The sequence below is a fragment of the Girardinichthys multiradiatus genome, chromosome 15 (assembly GCF_021462225.1).
Source record: "Girardinichthys multiradiatus isolate DD_20200921_A chromosome 15, DD_fGirMul_XY1, whole genome shotgun sequence".
In the NCBI taxonomy this organism is placed as follows: domain Eukaryota; kingdom Metazoa; phylum Chordata; class Actinopteri; order Cyprinodontiformes; family Goodeidae; genus Girardinichthys; species Girardinichthys multiradiatus.
In genome coordinates this window covers 38,393,247-38,416,301 of record NC_061808.1, presented here as the reverse complement: position 1 = coordinate 38,416,301, position 23,055 = coordinate 38,393,247, and the positions used below count along the sequence as shown (strand labels likewise).

Sequence of the window (23,055 nt, the reverse complement as noted above, 5' to 3'; positions counted from 1 at the left end):
AACAGTAGCATGCCTGAGGCTGTTGTACACGGCATCATTGCTGCCTACTTATTGGTGTCCAGTAATGCCTCTTGCTCAGCAGGGTTGGGACCATTTAAAACAGCAAGAGAGAGTTATGATAAAACTAGACCAAACAACCACCTGTCCAGGTTGGACCTCACCTCCTGCCAATGCTTGGAAATGCTCAAGTTCCAACAACCAGGATGAGACAAAGTGTATCCAGGAAATGGATGAAACATCTTTTTAAAGTCATGTTGTGTTATACAATAATATCTAAGGGATAACACTAAACAAACTAGGCAGGTTAGCACATCTTTAGCACTAACATAGATCCACCCATTTTCTTTGCCCTGTTTAGGATAGTGGGGGTGGGTTTAGGGAGGCAGAAGCAACCTGGAGCCTGTCTCCAGCTGTAAGGGGGTAGGAGGTGGGGTACACCCTGAACACCCTGGTTCAACACAGAGACAAACAAACACACATTCAGAAAGTATTGAACATCCAGGTAATGCAACACAAATGTTTTCTGATAGTGGGAGAAAAGCATGTTCTTTCACATCTGCACATGCACAACATGGGCACTCCTGAAATTGGTCCTTGAACTTCCTTTTAGTTAAGCAACTACACTAACCACGGTTTCATCACACCACTTTCATACCTTATCTGGAATATTGTCTGTCCAATAATGTTTTTTAACTAATTTTGTTTCTTTCTGAATGCATAAAATAGAAATAATTAAATCTAATTAAAAATTACATCACACGTGTATACAGATTAAAAGACATAGTTCCTTTATATAACCTGTGTAACCTGTATGTAACCTATATATAACCTGTGTATAACCTGTGTGTAACCTGTATATTCCCTGTGTATAATCTGTATAATCTGTGTATAATCTGTATATAACCTGTGTATAATCTGTGTATAACCTGTGTGTAATCTGTATATAACCTGTGTGTAACCTGTATATAACCTGTGTATAACTTGTGTATAATCTGTGTATAACCTGTATATAACCTGTGTGTAACCTGTATATAACCTGTGTATAACTTGTGTATAATCTGTGTGTAACCTGTATATAACCTGTGTGTAACCTGTATATAACCTGTGTGTAACCTGTATATAACCTGTGTATAATCTGTATATAACCTGTATATATAATCTGACCTGTTTATTTCCTTATGATTTATATAATCCACATATAATATGTATATAATCTGTATATAATAAGTATATAACCTAGGTATAACCTGTGTATAACGCAGGGGTTGCACTATGTTTTCCATTTTTGACCACATGACTGTAAATCACAGCCTGGACCACTTGGTGGTGAGTTTGCATATTGATTAGTTGTTTTGTCACTTGATGCATGACCTCATTGGCTTCAATCTGAAAAATGTCACAGTCACTGAGTGGCCGAAGTTTCTTCAAAAAGGCCAATACAACGATGGTGTTGAAAAAACAGGTGAAAAAAGGGGAACTGATGCAGTGGAAGATGAAGAACAAACAAGTAGTCAGCCCTCGGCAACTACGGAGCCAGCAAGCGGCAGCAACGAGGTTAGGCGGCAGTGCAGAGTTCATTGGGAGCAGGAGTTCTTCTGCCTGAGGAGGGAGGATGGAAAAATGCTCTGCAACATGTATAAAAAAAGCCAATATGAGAAATGGATTTGGGTAAAATAGATTATGACAGGACTTTTTTTTATCCTGGCAGTCAAAATGACAGCAAAAAAGTCTGATAAAACCTGCATATAACCTGCAAATGAACTGTGCATAAACTATTTATAAGCAGCCCCACATCTAGATTGTGACAAGAGCCACATCATATCTAAACTACATAAAGTTTCTGGCATTGTACAAATATAATACAAATTATATTTGTTGTGTTGCTTCATTAAAACAGCACAATTAAGGCACTGTTATATAAGGGCTGTTTCCTCATTCTTTCAATTACTCAGAGATGCGTGTTTGCACCTTTCTGGGCAGACCTTGCACAAGAACCAGCTCACCACCTACATTGCAACAAGAAGCAAGAGCTCTGACAGATGCAAAGAGAACTAGCACAATGAGGCACTAAACGCTGCCTCGAATAGATGGGACAGGTGTTTGCAATGGATATGTGCCAACAATCAAGTGTCCTTCAACACTGTCACATCAAATAGGATTCGAATTCGCATAGTGCATACTATGGCTGCTTCACTGGCTTGAGATCTGTTACCTGATTCTGCTGGAAAGCCATTCAAAACAAACAAAATTATCCTGCTTTATGTGTTGAGGTTTAAAAGTAAATAAGACAGCTAAAAACTGTTTTAAAACAATAGTTTCAAAAGAGAACAACATAAGCCAATATATAACATGTCACTGGCTGTGTGTTGTCTAAAAAATACAGACTCTGAACTTAGCAAAATAAAACTGCTGCTAAGGCATCATATCCAAGAAAACAAGAACATCAATGCACAATGCTGTTTTAACAAGTATCAGATGTAAACTTACACACACACACACACACACACACACACACACACACACACACACACACACACATACATATCTAACTAACAGTAACCACAATCCTGAGAATGTATAAACACTGAGAGAGACTATGAGCAAAGGGCTAAATGTGTGGGGATTAGAGGGCTGGAAACTGGTGTGACAGAAACAGAAAGTAGGAGAAAGAGAATCATTGAACACTTGAAAACAACAGTAAATAAAACAAAAATGCAGTTAGAACTTAACATAACAGGATGATAATAAAATCCAGAGATTGGGATAAATACAATATATTTTCAAAAGAATTGGGTCCCAGCACAAAATTAAATAATTCCTGTGTTCTAATCATTTTCATGGCTACAGGTATATACAGTTTGGTGTGGAGAAACATGACTGTCCTGCACAGAGTCCCAGCTCAATCTTTTTAAACACCTTTAGGATGAATTAGAGTGAAGGCTGTAATTCATCTAACTATGAGAAAGTTATATTATTTCTAAAGGAAGACACACATGTTAATGTCAATTTTATTTATATAGCACATTAAACAACAACACTTAATTTTGACCAAAGTGCTTCACATAAAGCTATATACAAATGATATAACTATAAATGATATAACTACAGAAGACAGACATAAAACCAAAAAACCGACATATACACTAAAATAGAATAAAAACTAAAATACAGAACATCTTAACCTAATTGCTCTGATGGACTCAAACTGAACTTGAGTTGAAAGCCATTGTAAAAAAGTGAGTTTTCAGGAGGGATTTAAGAATGTACAGACTGAGCATTCCGAATCTCAAGGGGCAGTTTATTCCAGAGACTGGGAGCTTCCACAGCAAACGCCCGATCCCACATGCGCCCTAATTTGGCCTTCAGCTTAACTAAGAGCAACTGGCAAGAGGATCTTGGTGCTCTTTTTGGATTATAAACAGTTAATAATTGGGTGTAAAGCCGTTTAAAATTTTAAACGTGAGTAAAAGAATCCTAAAATCAATACAAAAATGCTAAAACTGGAGTAATGTGCTTATGCATTCTGGTACATGTTAACCACTGTGCAGCAGCGTTCTGGACTACCTGTTAACGATGGAGATGATTTCTCAAGTCCAAACTATAAGGAGTTGCAGTAGTCTAATCTAGTTGTAATGAAGGCATGGACAAGAGTTTTGAGGTCTTTAGAAGGAATAATTGGCTTTGGCAATTTGACATAATTGATAAAAACAGGTCCTGACAACTGTGGACACTTGCTTCTCAAATTTAAAAGTACTATCTAAAAACACTCCGAGACTCCTGATTGTGGAGGTGCAATAAGGAGCAAGAGGGCCAAGGATATCAGGTGGCCCACGAAGAGGAGTACGATCACGAATCACAATAATTAGGCCCGAGCAGGAAGCCTGCAAGGGCTTATTGTAATCGTAGTGTTTCTTATTCTTTCTTTTTTCCGTTGCCTCTTTGAAGGGCAATTTGGGGACTTTGCCATGCATCAAAACTCACAAGATTTTACCCAAAATTGTCCCCCGTGTGAGATTTTTGTTCTTTAATGTAGTCTGACCTCTTAGTCACGCCCCCAAACGTGAGATAGGCCGAACCGTAAGTCGTAGAGATCTGAAATTTGGCACACAGGTAGGGCTCCTCAAACCAAGAAAAAAAGTCTCTTGGGGGTATGCCCTAATACACACAGGAAGTCGGCTATTTTGGGTCAAATGCCAATTTTTGGCTGTTTTTCACTTTTACTCACCTCGAACTTTAACGAACTCCTCCTAGGGATTTTGAGCTATTGGCTTCATATTTGGTCAATATGCAGTTAAGGCACGGGGGATTAAACATGATCAAAATTGTGAGTTTTCGGCCATGTTTAGGGGACGTGGCTGGGGCACGAAAACTGCGTTCATGCCCAAAGTGAAAAAATGCAATAACTTTCCCAAAGAAACACCAAATCACACCAAAGATGGCATGAAGGAGGACCTTCGGGTTCCCGACGATTCTATGGGGTCATATGCTGACATTATCAAAGCCACGCCCCCTGAGAACAGGAAGTCACTTTTTTTTACTTGGAAAGGTCGCTATCTGCCTGTGTACACTCAATCTGCTTCAAACTGTGTCAGGTGACTGATAACTAGTGGGTCTAACTTCTCTTGAAGCACAGTGACTTTTGATTAAAGGGCGTGGCCCTGGTGGCGCGGTGAAGTTGGACTTCACGCCATGGCCATACGTTTGGCTTTAATTTCCACATACATCATCTGATCTGCACCAAATTCAATGTGATTGATCCTAGTCCAGTCCCCAACAGAGATCTGATGACATATCTGGTGGGCGTGGCCTAATTCGTCCACAGCGCCCCCTAGAAAATAAAAAAAAAACAGTCCCAAGCCATGGTTTGACCGAGGAATCTGAAATTTGGTACACATATGTAAATTGTCAGGACCTACAAAAAAGTCTCTTGAAGCGTTGGTCCAAACCCAACAGGAAGTCGGCCATTTTGGATTGAAGTTGCCATTTTGACCCCGGTTTTGCCCTTTCTAGCCCGCATATCTGAGTGAAATCCTCCTATAGTTTTTGACTTAGAGACTTGAAAATCACACAGTATACTCTTAAGGCACTGGGGATCAAAAGTTATCAAAAGCTTTTTGATACATGAAAGCGTGTGGCCGTGGCCACGCCTCAGAATATGACTTCTCGCCATAAAAGATGAAATTGATATAGCTCCTACATGGAAAGTCACAGAGACCTGAAACCTTCTGAGATTGATCTGCCTCTGGTCCTGAACAATATTCACTGATCAGATGCTGACATCATCGAAGCCCCACCCTCTGAGAACAAGGAAGTGTCATGTTTTTCTTTAGAAAGTAAATTTTTGATGTTCTTCACCTAATCAATGTGAAACTGTCCCAAGTGACAGATAACATGATGGTCTTAGTTCGTGTCTAGTACTGACTGGTTTGGCTGGAGGGGGTGGCCGTTGCGGCGTGGCGAACTCATGCATGGTCCGATTTACTCCAAAATAAATATGGTTGATCTTTGTCAGCCCCCAAACACCCTTATTGGATTACATTGCAATTTGGATGAACAGCGCCCCCTAGGACACATCATCGGATCCACTTGAAATGTAGTATACATGATCATGAGTTAATGATGGACATGTTGACACAGTCAATAGATGACATCACTTTAGCCCTGCCCACTAATAAACAAATGAGTGTAGCTTCCATATGGAAGGTCCGATTCACTCCAAACTGAATATGGTTGATCTTTCTCAGCCCCCAAACAGCTCTTTTGGATTACATTGGAATTTGGATCAACAGCGCCCCCTAGGACATTTCAAGGGCTCTATCTCCCTCATACATCATCGGATCCACTTGAAATGTAGTATACATGATCATGAGTTAATGATGGACATGTTGCCACAGTCAGTTCATGACATCATATCAGCCCCATCCACAAATAAACAAGTGAGTGCAGCTTCTATCTGGAAGGTCGGACTCCCCAATATTTTGAATACTTCTCGCCAGACCAGAATTCTGCATGAGCGAAAATCATGACATGACACCCACAGAGCCATCCTAGAGGTGACATTTGGAACTGAACGGTGGGCTCGTTGGTGGCGTGCAGCTGGCGATGCCAGGGTCCCACGGTCGCTGCACAGGCTGAGTTGCGCTGAGGTGCGAGGGCCTTCAATGCTGCTTGCAGCTTTAGTTTCAGTTTTGTTTTCATTTAGGGTCAGACAATTCTCTGTCAACCAATCTTTGACCTCTTGAAGTAAATAAAACAGGGGCTGCAGCGGGTCAGAGACATCTGGACTAAAAGGGTAATATATTGTGCTTTCTAAATATGGAACCCACTGGCAGAAGGTATAATGAAAACAAAATAGAGCCTAAGATAGACCCTTGAGGTAATCCTCAAGAAATAGGTTCTGTGGAACACTATTCCCCCATAAACACAGAAAAGGACCTGTCAGAGAGATAAGATTTAAACCATGATTGTACTAAGCCTTTGAGTTATTTTTAAGATACCAGTGTTTTTTATCTGATCCATGTGTAAACCCCATCCTAATAGCACCCTGGACAACTGCCCATATGTCCCATATCAAAAACTGCCTATAAGCCCGGACTGGAACAACTTATTTTCTTGTGGGATCTGTTGCACAGGCTTAACATATCCCGAACTGCAACTATTTTAATGTGTACAGCCCTCCTGTCCTAGCTGGACAAATAAAGTTAAGAATAACTCACAGAGAGGGGGAACATGAGAAATAAGAGAGATAAGATTTAAACTATATGATAGTACTAAGCCTTTGAGACCAACAATGAATTCAAGCCTTGATTAAAAAAATAATGTGATTGACTGTATCAAAGGCAGCAGTTAAATCTAAAAGAACCAAAACAATGGAGAGGCCCGAGTCAATAGTTGAAAGAAGATCATTAAAAACTCTTTATACCACAAGTATTTAAAAAGGACTGAAGTTGATTAAAGCAGCCTTTTCTAAAATTTTGGACATAAAGGGTAATTTGGAGATTGTCCTATAGTTAGAAAGAACATTGAGATCAAGATTCCTCTTTTTGATAATCGGCTGCACAACAGCATGTTTGAATACAGCTGGTACACAGCCAGATAACAAAGAGGTAGTTAAAATGTGTGTAAAATACTAGGCCCAATGACGTGAAGAGTCTCTTTAAAAAGACGAGGAGGGAGGACATCAAGCGGAGATCTAGGTCTCAAATCAAAAACTATTTCCCTTAAATCCACAAAAGACATAAGCTCAACAATATGACGGGTTAAAGCAGAATTAAAATATTAAGAAGAACTTCAGGTTTGTGACCATTTGCAGAGATCAATGTTGATAAGAAAGCAGATTTAGCAGTTTTCACAACCCTCTCATATTTGGATATACAGTCATGCAGAACTCCTAAAGACACCTGGAGTTTATCCATCTTCTCCCTTCTCTCAGCACAGCGACAGTCCTGTCTGAGAGCATGGGGGAATTCATTCAGCCAAGGCTGATGTGATGGTTTGGCTCGCTTAGCTCTGAGTGGACCAGCAATGTCCAGGATGTCAGAATAACATGTGGCAACTGAAGAATATGTTACCATTTTTCCCCAATAGTTTCTCACATCATTTATTGAACTGTTTGCTGTATGAAGCCCCTGGCGTTTTTAAAACAAATATACTGCATCTAAATGACATTGGACACATTTCTAACAACCTGCCCTGTAGAACTCCTGATTTTTTAAATAAAGCTAACAGTTAAGAGTTATCTGTATAGTTAAACTAAGACAGTTTCTCCATTCTCAACAGCAAGCAGGGTGTGTCAACTCTCTATTGACTACAAATGTAAAAAGGTGCAACTGACTGATAAGTTATTTTTAAGATACCAGCATTTATTATCTGATCCATGTGTAATACCCATCCTAATAGCACCCTGGACAACTGCCCATATGTCCCATTCAAAAACTGCCTATAAGCCTGGACTGGAACAACTTACTTTCTCGTGGGATCTGTTGCACAGGCTTAACATATCCTGAACTGCAACTATTTTATGTGTTTAGCCCTCCTGTCCTAGCTGGACAAATAACGTTAAGAATAAGTCACAGAGAGGGGCAACATGAGAAATCAATGTGCAGGTATAGTCCTAACAATGTGCTTTATTTCTCCAGCTACATTACATTAAAATAAAAATGACAATGTTCATTGCATTTGATTAGCTAATCAGCCAAAAAAAAGAGACTCTCAGTCCCTCTTCAGCTAGTATAAGTAACCCACCACATAATAAGCAGATCTGAGACATAGTCATTCATAGAGGTCTTATCAACTGTCTGTGATAGGTGCGGAAAGCTGGCAGATAACCCTGTGTGACTCAATAGAGATTTGACAGAGGATATTGTGTGGAGTAAGCTGGCGTGTACAGAGGCTGACACACAAAATAAACTGTGTGCCCACACAGAAGAATGACAAGACAGATTGATATGTCTCCTTGTCATTTTTGGTCTTTTCTTCCAGATAATAACACAGTCTTATAAATCCGTTCCATATAATATACAGTGACACATTGATCTGGCCCTTCTGAGCTCCATGAATCTGATGGGGATGGATGTTTTAGGCCGTACAGTGAGAGTAACACTCACACGTTACATCTGAGCCTGTTAGTGCAGCAGAACTGTTGCACAGCCCTTTCATGTTCCTCCAACATACCAACTTGTTCTGTGAATTTCATTGCCATGGTAACGTACCACTTTCTCTCTTTCTTACTCGATCCTCCTGTTCTCTCTGTGCACTCAGAGCAACCCTCTTCACAGACCTCATCGGAAATCATTTTCCTCACACCTCCAGCAAACAGTGTATATCAGTGTAATGTCAAAAGAATAAAGAAGCAAGGACCACAGAATATCCTGGAGACCAAAGGTCACAGTTTCTCACTCTTGACCAGCCTGCATCTCATGTCATTGAGTCCAGAAAAAGAATGAACAGTGTGGCATACAAACCCCCCAAATGTATAATTCAAAAGCATGTATTTCATATGCCATACAGTGAAATAGAAACCTATTTTCAATCCTAAGAGAATCCTACAAGTTAAATTAGGAGATGTGTATTTATCTAACAGCTACAGAACAAAACCTCAAAACAGAGTTATTTATGAACTGAAAATAGTTTTTCATTCATGGACAAAATGTACAACTCTTAGTTGTTACACTCGTGTTATTTTGATGTGACCATTAGTCTCTCACTGATCTTTAATCACATATACAACAGCAGTCGTCTAGTCGGAGGCTTGGAGAATGTCTCTCTAGGTGGATTACAGCAGGATGATTAGAAGATTGTCTATTCATTCCTGCCAGCACAGTTGTGCTGTTTAGTCCCATCATGACACTGAGCTAAAACCTTCCTCCACTATTCTCTATTATCCCTGCATCTTTGGCTGACTAAAACTCTGAGATCATAACACGTAACTGTAAAAGACTGGCTGCAGTTCGTAAGCAACACAACACAACACAACACAACACAACACAATACAACACAACACAACAAAGACACATAAACAAATATGCATATCTGTGGAGGCCAGCTCATAGGAGGGTTTTTGTGTGGAAGAAACAGTTTATGGTAAGTTGTACTAAAAAGGGTACTGAAGCAATTACTTTACATGCAATCCCACTCAGTGATAATTTAACTTGAGCCACACCACTGATCCAGGTAGTAGTGTAAACTTCAGGCCCACTACAAAAATTACCAACATAATTAGCCAAAGAGGAAGAGGAATTGACGATGATGGAGACATTCTACTACATGTGACAGAGTGTTTTCTTACTCACCTCTGGCCCTCGCTCTTGGACATTGCAGGACTCACTGTCTCCTTCTGAGAAAGAGCCGGACTCATCACTAGAGTTGGTTCCGTAGGACTGCTCACATTTGATTTTGGGTCGCACCTGGTTGAAACGAGCGTCCCCTCCCACACTTTGCTCCTGCTGGTCCACATTGAGGCATCGTGCCACGTTGGAGCATGGTGAGGAGGAGAACTCAAACTGGGGCAGGCTGCATGGTGAGCCTCCGCTACCATCCTCCGCATAGGAGTAAGAGGAGCAGGAGCTGGAAGTTCTGGTGCGTGTCTCACAAGGCGGTGAGCGTGGGCATACTTTGATTGGCACTGGGCAGCTGGTGTTGGGTCGTGGACGCGACAGGACTGGAGGCTCAGAGGAAGTGGTGCTGGGAGAATAAGTCTGGGAGTTTGGGAGGGACTGGCAAGCTCCAGCCCACAGTCCTTTAGTCACTTGCTCAGAGAGCTCCATCTCTAAAGAGTTCCCACCAGGGTAGGAATGTGCTGGCGTTCCCAGAGGGTTGGAGGTCCCTGAGGAGAATATGACACTACGACGGTCTAGCTCAACTTCCTGTTTACAGATGCCATCACAGGAAGTAGACTTCAGGGACAACCCTGCAGGGAAACCATCTACCTCCTTTGGGGACGTAACAGACAGATCCAGCTCCCCAGTAAAAGGCCTCAAGTCTTTTTTATGATCTCCCTGAGAGTTTCCTTTGTCCTGGGGGCAGACAAGTCTGTTGGTGAATAACTGCTGTGATGTGTTGGACAGACTAGGAAGGTCTACTCCTTTATTAAAGAAGGTTCGGAGGCAAGATGGGGACTTGGTTCTCTTGGTTTCCAGACTTAAGGTGTTATCCATTTCCATTGCTGTCACACTGTCCTTATCCCTGACATCCTGTTCATCCCCTGACAGGCACAATGAAATGGTCTCTTCCTCTGCCTGTGGTTCAACTTTTATCTGTGTCACGGGCAGCCTGGCCTGACCTGGCACAACCCCACTAATGCTGCTGTCTTTAATTGTGCTTGGAAAACCTGAGGTACAGGTGTGTGAGGAGGTGTCATTATTGTGCTTGTTACAAGCCCACTGATATTTTCTGTACTTTGGACATCGTGGTAGATCTGATGCTCCATGTCGCTCAAAGTCCAGCTGGCCATCTGTCAAGTTACTGGACACAGTCATTGCTAACCTATCATCGTCCGGGTTTTGAAAGGAGGTAAGGGTGTCTCCACAATGCCGTGTCCTGGGGGAGGCGGGTCTTTCACTCTCTGACTGCATGCTTTCATCCTCTGAGTTAATTGCCTCCGGTGCCCCCCTGTGGCAAAGCATGAGGCTGTCTTCCTCTCTGCGTAGCTGAGCTTCCAGGAAGCGAAAGCACGAGTCCTCTAGGTTGTGCATGCGCAGGAATTCTGCACAGCGGATGACCTCCTGAATGTTTTCTCTGCTGAGTAACAGCTTAGCAGTGTAGGCAAACTGCAACAATGGGGCGAATCCCCTGGCAGTAACCTGCAAAGAAAAAAAAGGGAAATTTCCAGCATTACCATTAGCAGAGCCATTGTTCAAAGCAGCTAGAGTGTGGTGAGATAGCTCCCACAAGCATAAACAGTGGAAAGTAAGGGTTAATCATTTTATCAGCTCAGCATTGCAGATTATATCCTGCACAATGTAAGATCTATAGACAGGTTTGTGCACAGCCTCGTAAGTGGAACATATGGAACATTCCTACAGCCTGCCACTTCTTCACTATGATTTTATCAGTTTTTTATAAATCCATTCCTGTCAATACTACTTTCTTTCTTTATGTTCGCACTGAATGAAAATTTGAAATGATACTTTAAATGCAACTGTGTTTGGTTAAATGATTACAATTTCTAAAGGATTTCATATTGATAACCCATGTAAAGGTTTGACATTTCATTTAAAAGTCACAATGTGTTGCCAGGTGGATATTTTGATAACTACGGTCTCTGAAGTAACTGAACATGAGATATAACTACAGTCTAGAATAAAGTAGGTCTAAATCTGCCAAACTGCATAAAAAGCCAAAATAGTCGGGATCGTGTCCTTGCTCTCGAGCTTCACTTTCTGTGTTAGTATCCCCTGTGTTCTCAGGGCAAGTGGTTGTAAGTTTGTAAGAACACAGCTTATCCCTGTAATGACCATGTGGCATGGGATGTAAGAGTAAAGTCTTCCATTTCCAGTTAATGCCAGATAATTAGGCAATAGCCAGGTCCTGCAGAGCTGCAGGCCTCTCTCTGCACCTGGTGTCACTGAACATGAGATATGAGGAAAATGAGTCCAAGACGCTGATTTGTCTGCTGGGAGGGATCAGAATAAGACCTATAGCAAGTTGTACACTTCACTTTAGGGCCAAATAGCTAATCCCAACAGCTTTATCCTGGGTCAGTCTGTAGTGACAGTTACAAACCTGTTAAATGTAATTATTGTGGGTTCACTTTGGCCCCCTCTCAGAGGTTCAGTGATGTAGCTTGCCTTACACGCTTTAACAGAGACATCATCTGGGAATAAGATGCGGAATGTGGTTTTTATGTGGATTGTTTACTGGCTGGTTTTAAGCACAGCTGCAGCGGTGCAGAGGTCTCCTTCACAGGTATAAAGGTATTTGGCCTTTTTGATTTCATCAAGCATCACAAACAACTCAGCTGGCAGAAAAAAACAAGATGCGACATGTATCCACTCAAAATATTACTGAAGTCATTATGTACTGTCATTTAGGTGAGAATGTGGGGAAAAAAAATTATTGTGAAATGTAGATTTTTTTATATGAAGTTTACATTTTTAGTTGATTATTTAGGCCTTGAGAGTTTGGAAGGACCATAACCCCGAAAACCGATTGGGACTGTGTTGCTGAACAATACTAAGACCCACAGCTTCTAAAAATATGCTGAATTAGGTATTCAGCTAAACTCAGTGAGCTTCAAGATTCAACTAACTATTAAAGCATCCTTATTATATCACATCTGAAACTATCTATGTATATGTAACTGAATCACACAGAGAAAACAGTAAGTACTTCTACTGTATTCACCCTATCAATCAGCATGGCAATAAAAAAACATCCTCATTTGCTGATGCATTAATCTATCTTTAAATATCATACATCAAGTCAATTCTCATTTTAAATCTTTTATCATATATACAGGTCCTTCTCAAAATATTAGCATATTGTGATAAAGTTCATTATTTTCCATAATGTAATGATGAAAATTTAACATTCATATATTTTAGATTCATTGCACACTAACTGAAATATTTCAGGTCTTTTATTGTCTTAATACGGATGATTTTGGCATACAGCTCATGAAAACCCAAAATTCCTATCTCACAAAATTAGCATATCATTAAAAGGGTCTCTAAACGAGCTATGAACCTAATCATCTGAATCAACGAGTTAACTCTAAACACCTGCAAAAGATTCCTGAGGCCTTTAAAACTCCCAGCCTGGTTCATCACTCAAAACCCCAATCATGGGTAAGACTGCCGACCTGACTGCTGTCCAGAAGGCCACTATTGACACCCTCAAGCAAGAGGGTAAGACACAGAAAGAAATTTCTGAATAAATAGGCTGTTCCCAGAGTGCTGTATCAAGGCACCTCAGTGGGAAGTCTGTGGGAAGGAAAAAGTGTGGCAGAAAACGCTGCACAACGAGAAGAGGTGATTGGACCCTGAGGAAGATTGTGGAGAAGGGCCGATTCCAGACCTTGGGGGACCTGCGGAAGCAGTGGACTGAGTCTGGAGTAGAAACATTCAGAGCCACCGTGCACAGGCGTGTGCAGGAAATTGGCTACAGGTGCCGCATTCCCCAGGTCAAGCCACTTTTGAACCAGAAACAGCGGCAGAAGCGCCTGACCTGGGCTACAGAGAAGCAGCACTGGACTGTTGCTCAGTGGTCCAAAGTACTTTTTTCGGATGAAAGCAAATTCTGCATGTCATTCGGAAATCAAGGTGCCAGAGTCTGGAGGAAGACTGGGGAGAAGGAAATGCCAAAATGCCAGAAGTCCAGTGTCAAGTACCCACAGTCAGTGATGGTCTGGGATGCCGTGTCAGCTGCTGGTGTTGGTCCACTGTGTTTTATCAAGGGCAGGGTCAATGCAGCTAGCTATCAGGAGATTTTGGAGCACTTCATGCTTCCATCTGCTGAAAAGCTTTATGGAGATGAAGATTTCATTTTTCAGCACGACCTGGCACCTGCTCACAGTGCCAAAACCACTGGTAAATGGTTTACTGACCATGGTATCACTGTGCTCAATTGGCCTGCCAACTCTCCTGACCTGAACCCCATAGAGAATCTGTGGGATATTGTGAAGAGAACGTTGAGAGACTCAAGACCCAACACTCTGGATGAGCTATAGGCCGCTATCGAAGCATCCTGGGCCTCCATAAGACCTCAGCAGTGCCACAGGCTGATTGCCTCCATGCCACGCCGCATTGAAGCAGTCATTTCTGCAAAAGGATTCCCGACCAAGTATTGAGTGCATAACTGTACATGATTATTTGAAGGTTGACGTTTTTTGTATTAAAAACACTTTTCTTTTATTGGTCGGATGAAATATGCTAATTTTGTGAGATAGGAATTTTGGGTTTTCATGAGCTGTATGCCAAAATCATCCGTATTAAGACAATAAAAGACCTGAAATATTTCAGTTAGTGTGCAATGAATCTAAAATATATGAATGTTAAATTTTCATCATGACATTATGGAAAATAATGAACTTTATCACAATATGCTAATATTTTGAGAAGGACCTGTAAACATCTGGAAATGTTTCCATGTAGTATTTATAATTTAGTACTGTAAATGGATTGCTGACCACTGCTAAAGGTAGAAATGTAAAGTACATTTGCTGTAGAAGGGTTTGTAGCTCAATAAGAGCCATTTTGGGCACCAACATCCCAACACACCTGTGGTTTAAATCCCCTTGCTGTGTATTCTAGCCAACAGATACACTGGCAGCATAGCACACATTAGACATTAGTAAGAGGAAGTCGCTGACTCTGTATCTGTGAGGGGGGGATGGTGTGGGTGTGTTTTCTGAGTGGGGTGGATTAGGGGAGGGTTGAGGCTTTGACTGGACAATCTGCTCCAATGATGAGCATGGCAGAATAATACAACTGCAGGACCAATCAGAGAATGTACTATACATTCTCTGTCTCTTCTCTCTATACAAGCATGATAATATAGGAATACATATTTAAATGACAGGGTTTACATATTAGGACATCGAAAAAAAAGGTCAGGCAGTATTTTCCTTTTAGCCTTTTGTATTGATTATCCTAAAAGTATTTATTTCTGCATTTTACATTATTTTCACATATTTTATTATTTTGTTATCTTATCAGTATTTATAAATAAAATGTTGCTTTGGATATTTTCAGCTTAGAGAAGAAAGTATTTTCATCCGTTTCATGTTTGTAACTTAGCATAGTATTTGCCCCAGTTTATTTAATCAAATCATTTATTTCCATGTATTGTTCTTGTTATAATCATCTGTCTCTGTCTGACAGGCTGAACATGTTCGGTTTTGCACGTGTTTCACATAAATGAGTTGTGGTAGCCCTAGACCAACATGATCTTTAGGGTAAAAACAAAAGAAAACTATCTGATCCATCAGAGGAGAGGTTCTTGAACTAGTGTTTGCATGAACTACTATAAAATTATGGAAATTGGAACTATTTTAGGAAGGCAGACATTCATTTAGGATTTGGAAGTGTGACAGCTAGAGTGTCCAGTTAGGTTATCCTGCTGTTTATCCAATTAGATGGGACTCTGACTGCTGTCCAGTAGGTCAGATCTTTATGGTAGCAGCTAAACAAAACCCCAAGTACTGACCTATCTACACGGTGGCGCAGTTAGTGGCACTGTTGCCTTGCAGCAAGAAGGTCCTGGGTTCGAATCCCGGCCGGGGGTCTTTCTGCATGGAGTTTGCATGTTCTCCCCATGCATGCGTGGGTGCTCACTGGGTACTCCGGCTTCCTCTCACAGTCCAAAGACATGCCTGTTAGGTTAATTGGTCACTCTACATTTCCCTTAGGTGTATGAATGACTGCGTGCATGGTTGTTTGTGTGTTGCCCTGCGATGGACTGGAAACCTGTCCAGGGTGTATCCTGCCTCTTGCCCATTGACTGCTGGAGATAGGCACCAGCTTCCCCACGACCCACTATGGAATAAGTGGTAGAAAATGACTGACTGACATCTGTTTTATATCTAGAATGATTTTAATTCCTTTGACCTCTGCATGCGATTTTTGTTTTTTAATGCGAGGGATCCACTGCAATGTCTTCTTAATCATGATATTCTGAAGGCAAGTAGTCTCATTGCATAGATAAGTATTGGTCTACTGCACGCAGCACTTGTGCTGATGGTATTGCAGTAGTAGCTTGAAAGAGTTGCATCCAGGGGTGCTGATAAACAGCAAAGCTGTCAGAGAAAAATTGCTGAGCATACCAGGGATCTGTTTTCAGCTAGTATCAGCAGCTGCTACCAGTGGGAGCACATCTTTATGTGTGTCCAGCACCATATGCGATTACCTCGCCATTACAAGCATCACCGCAGCCTACTAAACAAAAGTATAAAGAGAGGGAAAAGGGATGAAGGAAGGGAGGAGGGTACATTCAGGAGAAGAGGACAAGCAGGGAGGAAACACAAGGTCTGTCCTGCTCATTAGCTGTCATAACAACTGATAGCTGTAAGAAACAGTGTATGACTTCAGACAAAGAGACAAATTCATCAGCATGAGATACTGTGACCAGTTTAAGTTTAAACAACTCTGATCTAGGTTACAACTGGACAAATGGTTAGAAGCCAGAAAATTACAGGTATTGACCAGTCTGCTGAATACCCTTCCATAAACAAACTGAGCATTATTGCATCGCAGTCCTTCCCCTAAAAACTCTGTGCCTTCCCAGATGAGGGATAATTTATGCAAATGTACTTCAGTGAAATCCTGCATGTCATGCATGCTAATGACTTAGAAAAGCATGAAAATAGATGACTTCACTATGAAGGAGATTATATTCTGTTTCAGCAGTGCTCCATCAGATCTGCTGAATAAGCTGACATAAACTTGTATCAGAGCAGCCAAGCTGTAACGGCTCTTTTGGAAGTGAAAGAACTGGCGAACTGTACATTGTCAGTGGTGGACTATGCTGAATGCTGGAGGAGGAGACAGTGCAAAGTCCACAGTTTGCTTCGGTATCTATACCACGACTTGCATAAGTGTTGTGTTCTACTCAGATTCTCCTCATTACTAGTCTAAAGATAAAATCTAGACTTAACGTATAGATTTTATACATGCACAATGTTTCAAAAATTGTGCAAAAGTATTCACACCCCCAAATGTTTCTCCATTTTGACACATTATAACATCGTACTTCATTGTATTCTATTAGGGTTAAAGTGACAAACACACATAAAGTAGTTTATAATTGTAAAGTGGAGGGACAATGAATTACAAATATATATGGCATTAATTTGTATTCAGTCCCTGTCATATTGCTGGTTTGTGAAGAGAAGTACTTCAGGAAACGTGGTGAATGAAGGTAAGTTGAGTTTTAATTCTTGCCCAACGGAACCCAGACAGCTGGGACACCAGGACACCAGACCAGACACAACAGCAAATCATGGAAGGCGTGACTCACAGAACTTATCATAAGGAACAAGCCGGAAACAATGACAACAAAGGAGCTTAAATACAGACTGAGAGAACAGGGTGAACCAATAAACAGAGGGACAGAGTAATCATGTGGAACAAGGAACAGGTGTGGGTCAGACTACTAGGAGACAAAGGGAGTAAACCAATTAACCAGTCAAGACACAGAACCAAGGGTAAACAGAGAACCAGACCAGGTATGAATGAACTAAAACACAAACTCAAACTAAGACAAGAACCCCAGAGCCACAACAACAAAAAAAAAAAAAACATAAAACCACCTGACCAGAGCAGGTGGATGGGGCCTTGGGTGTAGGGCCAGAACCAAAAGAAAAACAAAGTTCAGGCGGGCATCCCGGGGGTTGTCCTGGCGAGATCCAGAGTTCAGGCGGACAGCGTAGACGAAGGAGCAGGCTTATCGGAGGCCGGCAACGAAGAAGCAGGCTGTCAGGAGGCCGACGGCGGAACCAGAAACACCCACGAAGAAACAGGCTGAACTAATTAACAAGTCAAGATACAGAACTAAGGGTAAACAGAAAACCAGACCAGGTATGAATAAACCAAAACACAAACTCAAACTAAGACACAGACAGATCCTGACCGTCCACCAGTGTCGGTTCTTTGTGCTGTAACCACACTGTGCTGTGGTTACAACACACCTTTGCAAATCTACAGACTGAAAGTTTGTAAAAGAGCTAAAAATCAGACAAAGTGAATGAAAGGCATCAGTGAACAGAAATGTCAGAGTTTTGCCTCAGATTCTCAATTGAATTTAGGTTTGAACTCTGACTGTGGCATTCCAACATATGAATATGTTTTGATTTTAACTCTAGCAAACCATTACAGCTTTGGGCTGTATATTTAGGGTCATTGTCCTGATAGAAGGTGAACTGCCACAGACTCAAGTCTTTTCCTGCATCTAATAGGATTTTTTTTCTAGGACTGTTATTTAGCTCCATCCATCTCACCATCAACTTTGACCAGCAACTCTGTCCCTGCTGGAGAGAACCAAGAAAGACCCTGCCATCATCATGTTTTACAGTAGGGACTGATAATTAGCTGTGTTAGTTTTCCACCACACACATGTTTTGCATGTAGATGAAAAAGGTTAAATTTGGTCTTATTAGACAATATCAATAAAACATTAATAATTTACACAGTAAAGAAAGCCCACAGAGTTAAACTTGACACTTCCACATATTGAACATTTATGTAAACTTACTTTAAGCACATTTTCTTGCGTGTGTGAGCTGGGACTTATGATCTAACTGAAGGATGGCTTGTAGGAATGTTTGTAGCTCATTAAGAAGAGCAGCTGTTTGCCAATTTAGAGATTATATTTTTTATTTAATCTCTTTTAGAGCCAGATGCTCGACCACTTAATAATAAAAGGAAAGATAATTTTTCTACAATTTTAGGATGTGTTCATTGGCTCATTGTCTCCCTATATGCAGGCGGTCGCTGTATTTTTAATAACATCCATAACCAGCTGATCACAGATAGAATCAGCTGTTCAGATGCACAAACATTTCCCCCAATACACACAAAACAAACCACCATGAAGCAACATGTTTGGTTCGGAAATTTAATGACGGTGGAATAGAGAGAGACCGAGTGCAGAAGGAGCCGGGCCGCCTAAACAGAACGAGTGGAAAAGGGGCAATACTGAACCTGGTTCTGCTGGAGAATTCTCCCTGTTAAAAGGAAGTTATTCCTTTCCACTGTCACCACATGCTTAGTCAAGATTAGGGCATTTTCGAAGGGCATTTTCAGCAGTTACCTTTAACATATTCCTTTAAAATATTTATTTAAAAGGTTTTGGTCTGAGCTACAATACAACTTAGTGGCAGAAAAAAATCGGGAAAGATATGAGCTTTAGATTTAAACAGAATTTTTATTCAGTTGGGAATGTAAACAAAGTGCCATCCTCAGTGGCAGCTGAAGCTCAAACTTTCCTCGTTCTGAGGGTAAGTTAGCCTCCCCCTAACAGTGGATTAAATCAGATAGTGAATGTCTAATCCTCTGCAGGTGGAGTTTATAGTACCAACCACACACTAGGGAGGGTATGACCCCTTCTCTACACCATAAACAACAAATCAAACAAACAAAATATATTAGTAAAATATTATTAGCAAAGATAGTAAAGCCGTTCTTTTTGAAATTATGACACAAATTAGCTGTTCTGTCTATAATAACAGATGAAACACTAGACATACAGGTGGGTATTCAGGTTCAAGTGTCCCTAAACAGGATATCTTCAGGTCAGACTGATAAATCTGTAAACTATCTTTATAAAGTGTGAGACTCACTGTTAATCATGCAGGGTTTTGCAGGTTAAACACAGAGAGTTTAAATAAGGGGCTCACACTGCCAGGCAGGCTGCTCAAGGTACTCCTCTACCCTCCTTGCGCCATCAGACAAACAGACCGCATCATCTCTGTTAGCTTGCCACATGAGATGCGTCCTAGTATTGGTTGAGAAAGACCCCCTGCTGGAACAGAGGGGGTGGGTGGTAAGCTCTACTCCCAGTTTAGCTTATCATTCCTCTCTGTAATGTTTCCTCTTCATCTCCTACCAGTGAACCAACCCCCATCTGCAGAGGGAAAGTGAGCACTGTTCCTGGCTCCTTGGTACCACCATCTGTCTAACAGGCAGCATGTGTGTGATTGTTCGAGCCAAGCACTTGGTATGAGACAAGTCTGTGTGAGGCGCTTTCAGATTAGAAGGCATTGTGCAGGTTAGCCCCACACAGAGCTTATTTAGTGGATAGATGTCAATTATCAGTCTCTCCAAGGCTCCTGAAGATCATTATTGCATGTCTTAAATACTGTATTTCATTCTTTATTTCTAGGCAGTAAGACTTTGTTGTTTACTTGCACAGGTTTAAGAGAGACAGGATCATAAATGTATTGAAGTAGAGCTGGGCGACAAGGACAATTTTATATTAACAATCCAGCTTCTAAGATAGCAGCAGTTTCAATACACACTGAAAGGAAAAATTAAAATAAACATTATTGATAACTCTAGAGAATACATTTAAATTGCCCTAAACAAAACACTATTCCCTAAAGCATTGTGGGACATTATGAACAACAAGTAAACAAGTAAAAATTGACTCTTTCTCAGCAAGATATTCATTAATGTACTAAACCCATTTTCATTATTGCAAGTCTGCTTCAGTACAAGCATACTGTCATTTTTTGTTCCTCGATAAAATATTTTAATTGATTTCTTGCCTGGCATTAATATAAAGTTACTAACCAGAGGTAACATGGCTTTCAATAACATCAGTACAATCATATTAAAAGCTCAGCAGGACAGAGAGACAAAGACAAAAATGATCTTTAGAACATAAACTGCAAGACGTCTATTTAATTTAAAAAAGGCATTCAATATCCAATACTTAACTTCCTTATCAACCAGACCATATGATTACTCCAACAACTTGGCTTAAAATGATTGTCGCAGATTTTTGATAAATAAATCTTTTTTGCCCACTGTTTTCATGCCACCAAATTTCCCTGAAATGCAAGCACATTCCTTACACAATTATCAGATGTTTAGCAGCAGCTGTATCAAATCTAAATAAGCCCCATTAACGGACAAATCTGGTTAAAACACAGAGAACACACTGTAAAGAATCTGTTTGCCAATTAATTTTCACAACTAATCCAAAGGTACATATTTCCATAAGATATATAATAATAATAAAAAATCATTTTTTATTTGAAGTGCACTAAAGGAAACTGTACAAACATAAAATTTGTTAAAACTCAAGAAAAGAAAAACACCACACAATATTAAAATATACACCAAACAGAGCAATCAATGGAGGTAAGCACTCCTGAACAGATGGGCTGTGAGTTTATACCTAAACAGAGAAAGAGTGTTAGTATTTCTCGTCATTAATAGAAGAGAACAACAATAATCCTAGGTCTCTTTAGTACAGTTGCTAAACTTACACAAAGTCATAGCTCTGTTGAGCCATCCATTCCCTTAGCTCTCACCAGTCATGACTTTATGCGATTCTTCCAAAATAAAATTGATTCTATTAAAAATAAAATCTTTGACATACTCCCGAAGATGATTACTTCATCCTCAGCAAGTCAGACAACATTGTAAGTAACTGTAGAACCTGATCTGTGTTTGGGCTGCTTTGATCCTGTGGAGCTTCCTGAGTTATCAGAAATATTAGCTTCATCTAAACCTTCAACTTGTATGTTAGACCCAATCCCAACCAAATTATTTAAGGAAGTGTTCCCTCTGATTACCAGCCCCATTTTAGGTATAATTAACCTATCCTTAGTAAATGGATATGTACCACAGGCTTTTAAGGTAGCTGTAATTAAACCTTTACTCAAGAAACCTTCGCTTGATCGAGATGACTTGAAAAATTACAGACCTATATCCAATCTTCCATTCTTATCTAAAATTCTTGAGAAAATAGTTGCTAATCAAATGTGTGAGCATTTACACAGCAATGACCTGTTTGAAGAGTTTCAGTCAGGCTTCAGAGCTCATCATAGCACTGAAACAGCTCTGCTGAAAGTCACTAATGATAGTCTTATGGCCTCAGATAATGGACTTGTGTCTGTACTTGTCCTGTTAGATCTCAGTGCTGCATTTGATACAGTCGATCACAATATTCCCTTAGAAAGGCTGGGATATGTTGTAGGGGTCAGGGGAACAGCGCTAGGCTGGTTTAAATCCTATTTGTCTGACAGATTCCAGTTTGTTCATGTAAATGATAAATCATCTTTAAACTCCAGGGTTAATTGTGGAGTACCACAGGGTTCAGTACTTGGGCCAATTCTCTTTACTATATATATGCTTCCAATAGGTAAAATTATCAGGCAGCATAGAATAAATTTTCACTGTTACGCTGATGATACTCAGCTTTACTTATCCATGTATCCTGATGAGCCCAACCAGTTAGATAGACTACAAGCATGTCTTGAAGACATAAAAACTTGGATGACTAGATTTTCTGCTTTTAAATTCAGACAAGACAGAAGTTGTCGTCTTTGGACCAGAGTGTTTAAAAAAGAAACTGCTTAGTCAATCACTTAACCTGGTTGGCATTAAATTGACCTCCGATAATAAAGTAAAAAACCTTGATGTTATTTTTGACCAGGACATGTCATTTAAATCCCATATTAAACAGATTTCTAGGGTTTCCTTCTTTCATTTCCGGAACATTGCCAAAATTAGAAATATCCTGTCCAGGAGTGACGCTGAAAAACTAGTCCATGCATTTGTTACTTCAAGACTGGACTATTGTAATTCGTTACTCTCAGGATGTCCACAAAATGCAGTTAAAAGCCTTCAGCTGATTCAAATGCTGCAGCAAGAGTTCTGATGAAAATTAAAAAGAGATATCATATTTCTCCTACTTTAGCTTCCCTTTATTGGCTCCCTGTTAAATCCAGAATAGAATTTAAAATTCTCCTCCTCACATTTAAAGCCCTTAATGATTTAGCTCCATCATACATCAGAGATCTGATTGTTCCATATGTTCCTAACAGAGCACTTCATTCTCAGACTGCAGGTTTACTGGTGGTTCCTAGAGTCTATAGAAGTAGAATAGGAG

The 23,055-nt window shown here is 40.5% G+C and overlaps 1 protein-coding gene across 2 annotated transcripts in view; it reads right to left on the bottom strand.

The window, feature by feature from the left end:
• Positions 1–23,055, bottom strand: part of bach2b (BTB and CNC homology 1, basic leucine zipper transcription factor 2b) — a 117,194-nt gene that overhangs the window by 4,932 nt on the left and 89,207 nt on the right. For both annotated transcript variants that reach the window (XM_047387250.1, XM_047387252.1), the window contains one exon: positions 9,792–11,300. In XM_047387250.1, coding sequence (XP_047243206.1) covers positions 9,792–11,300 — 1,509 coding nt within the window. The remainder of the gene's footprint in view (positions 1–9,791; positions 11,301–23,055) is intronic.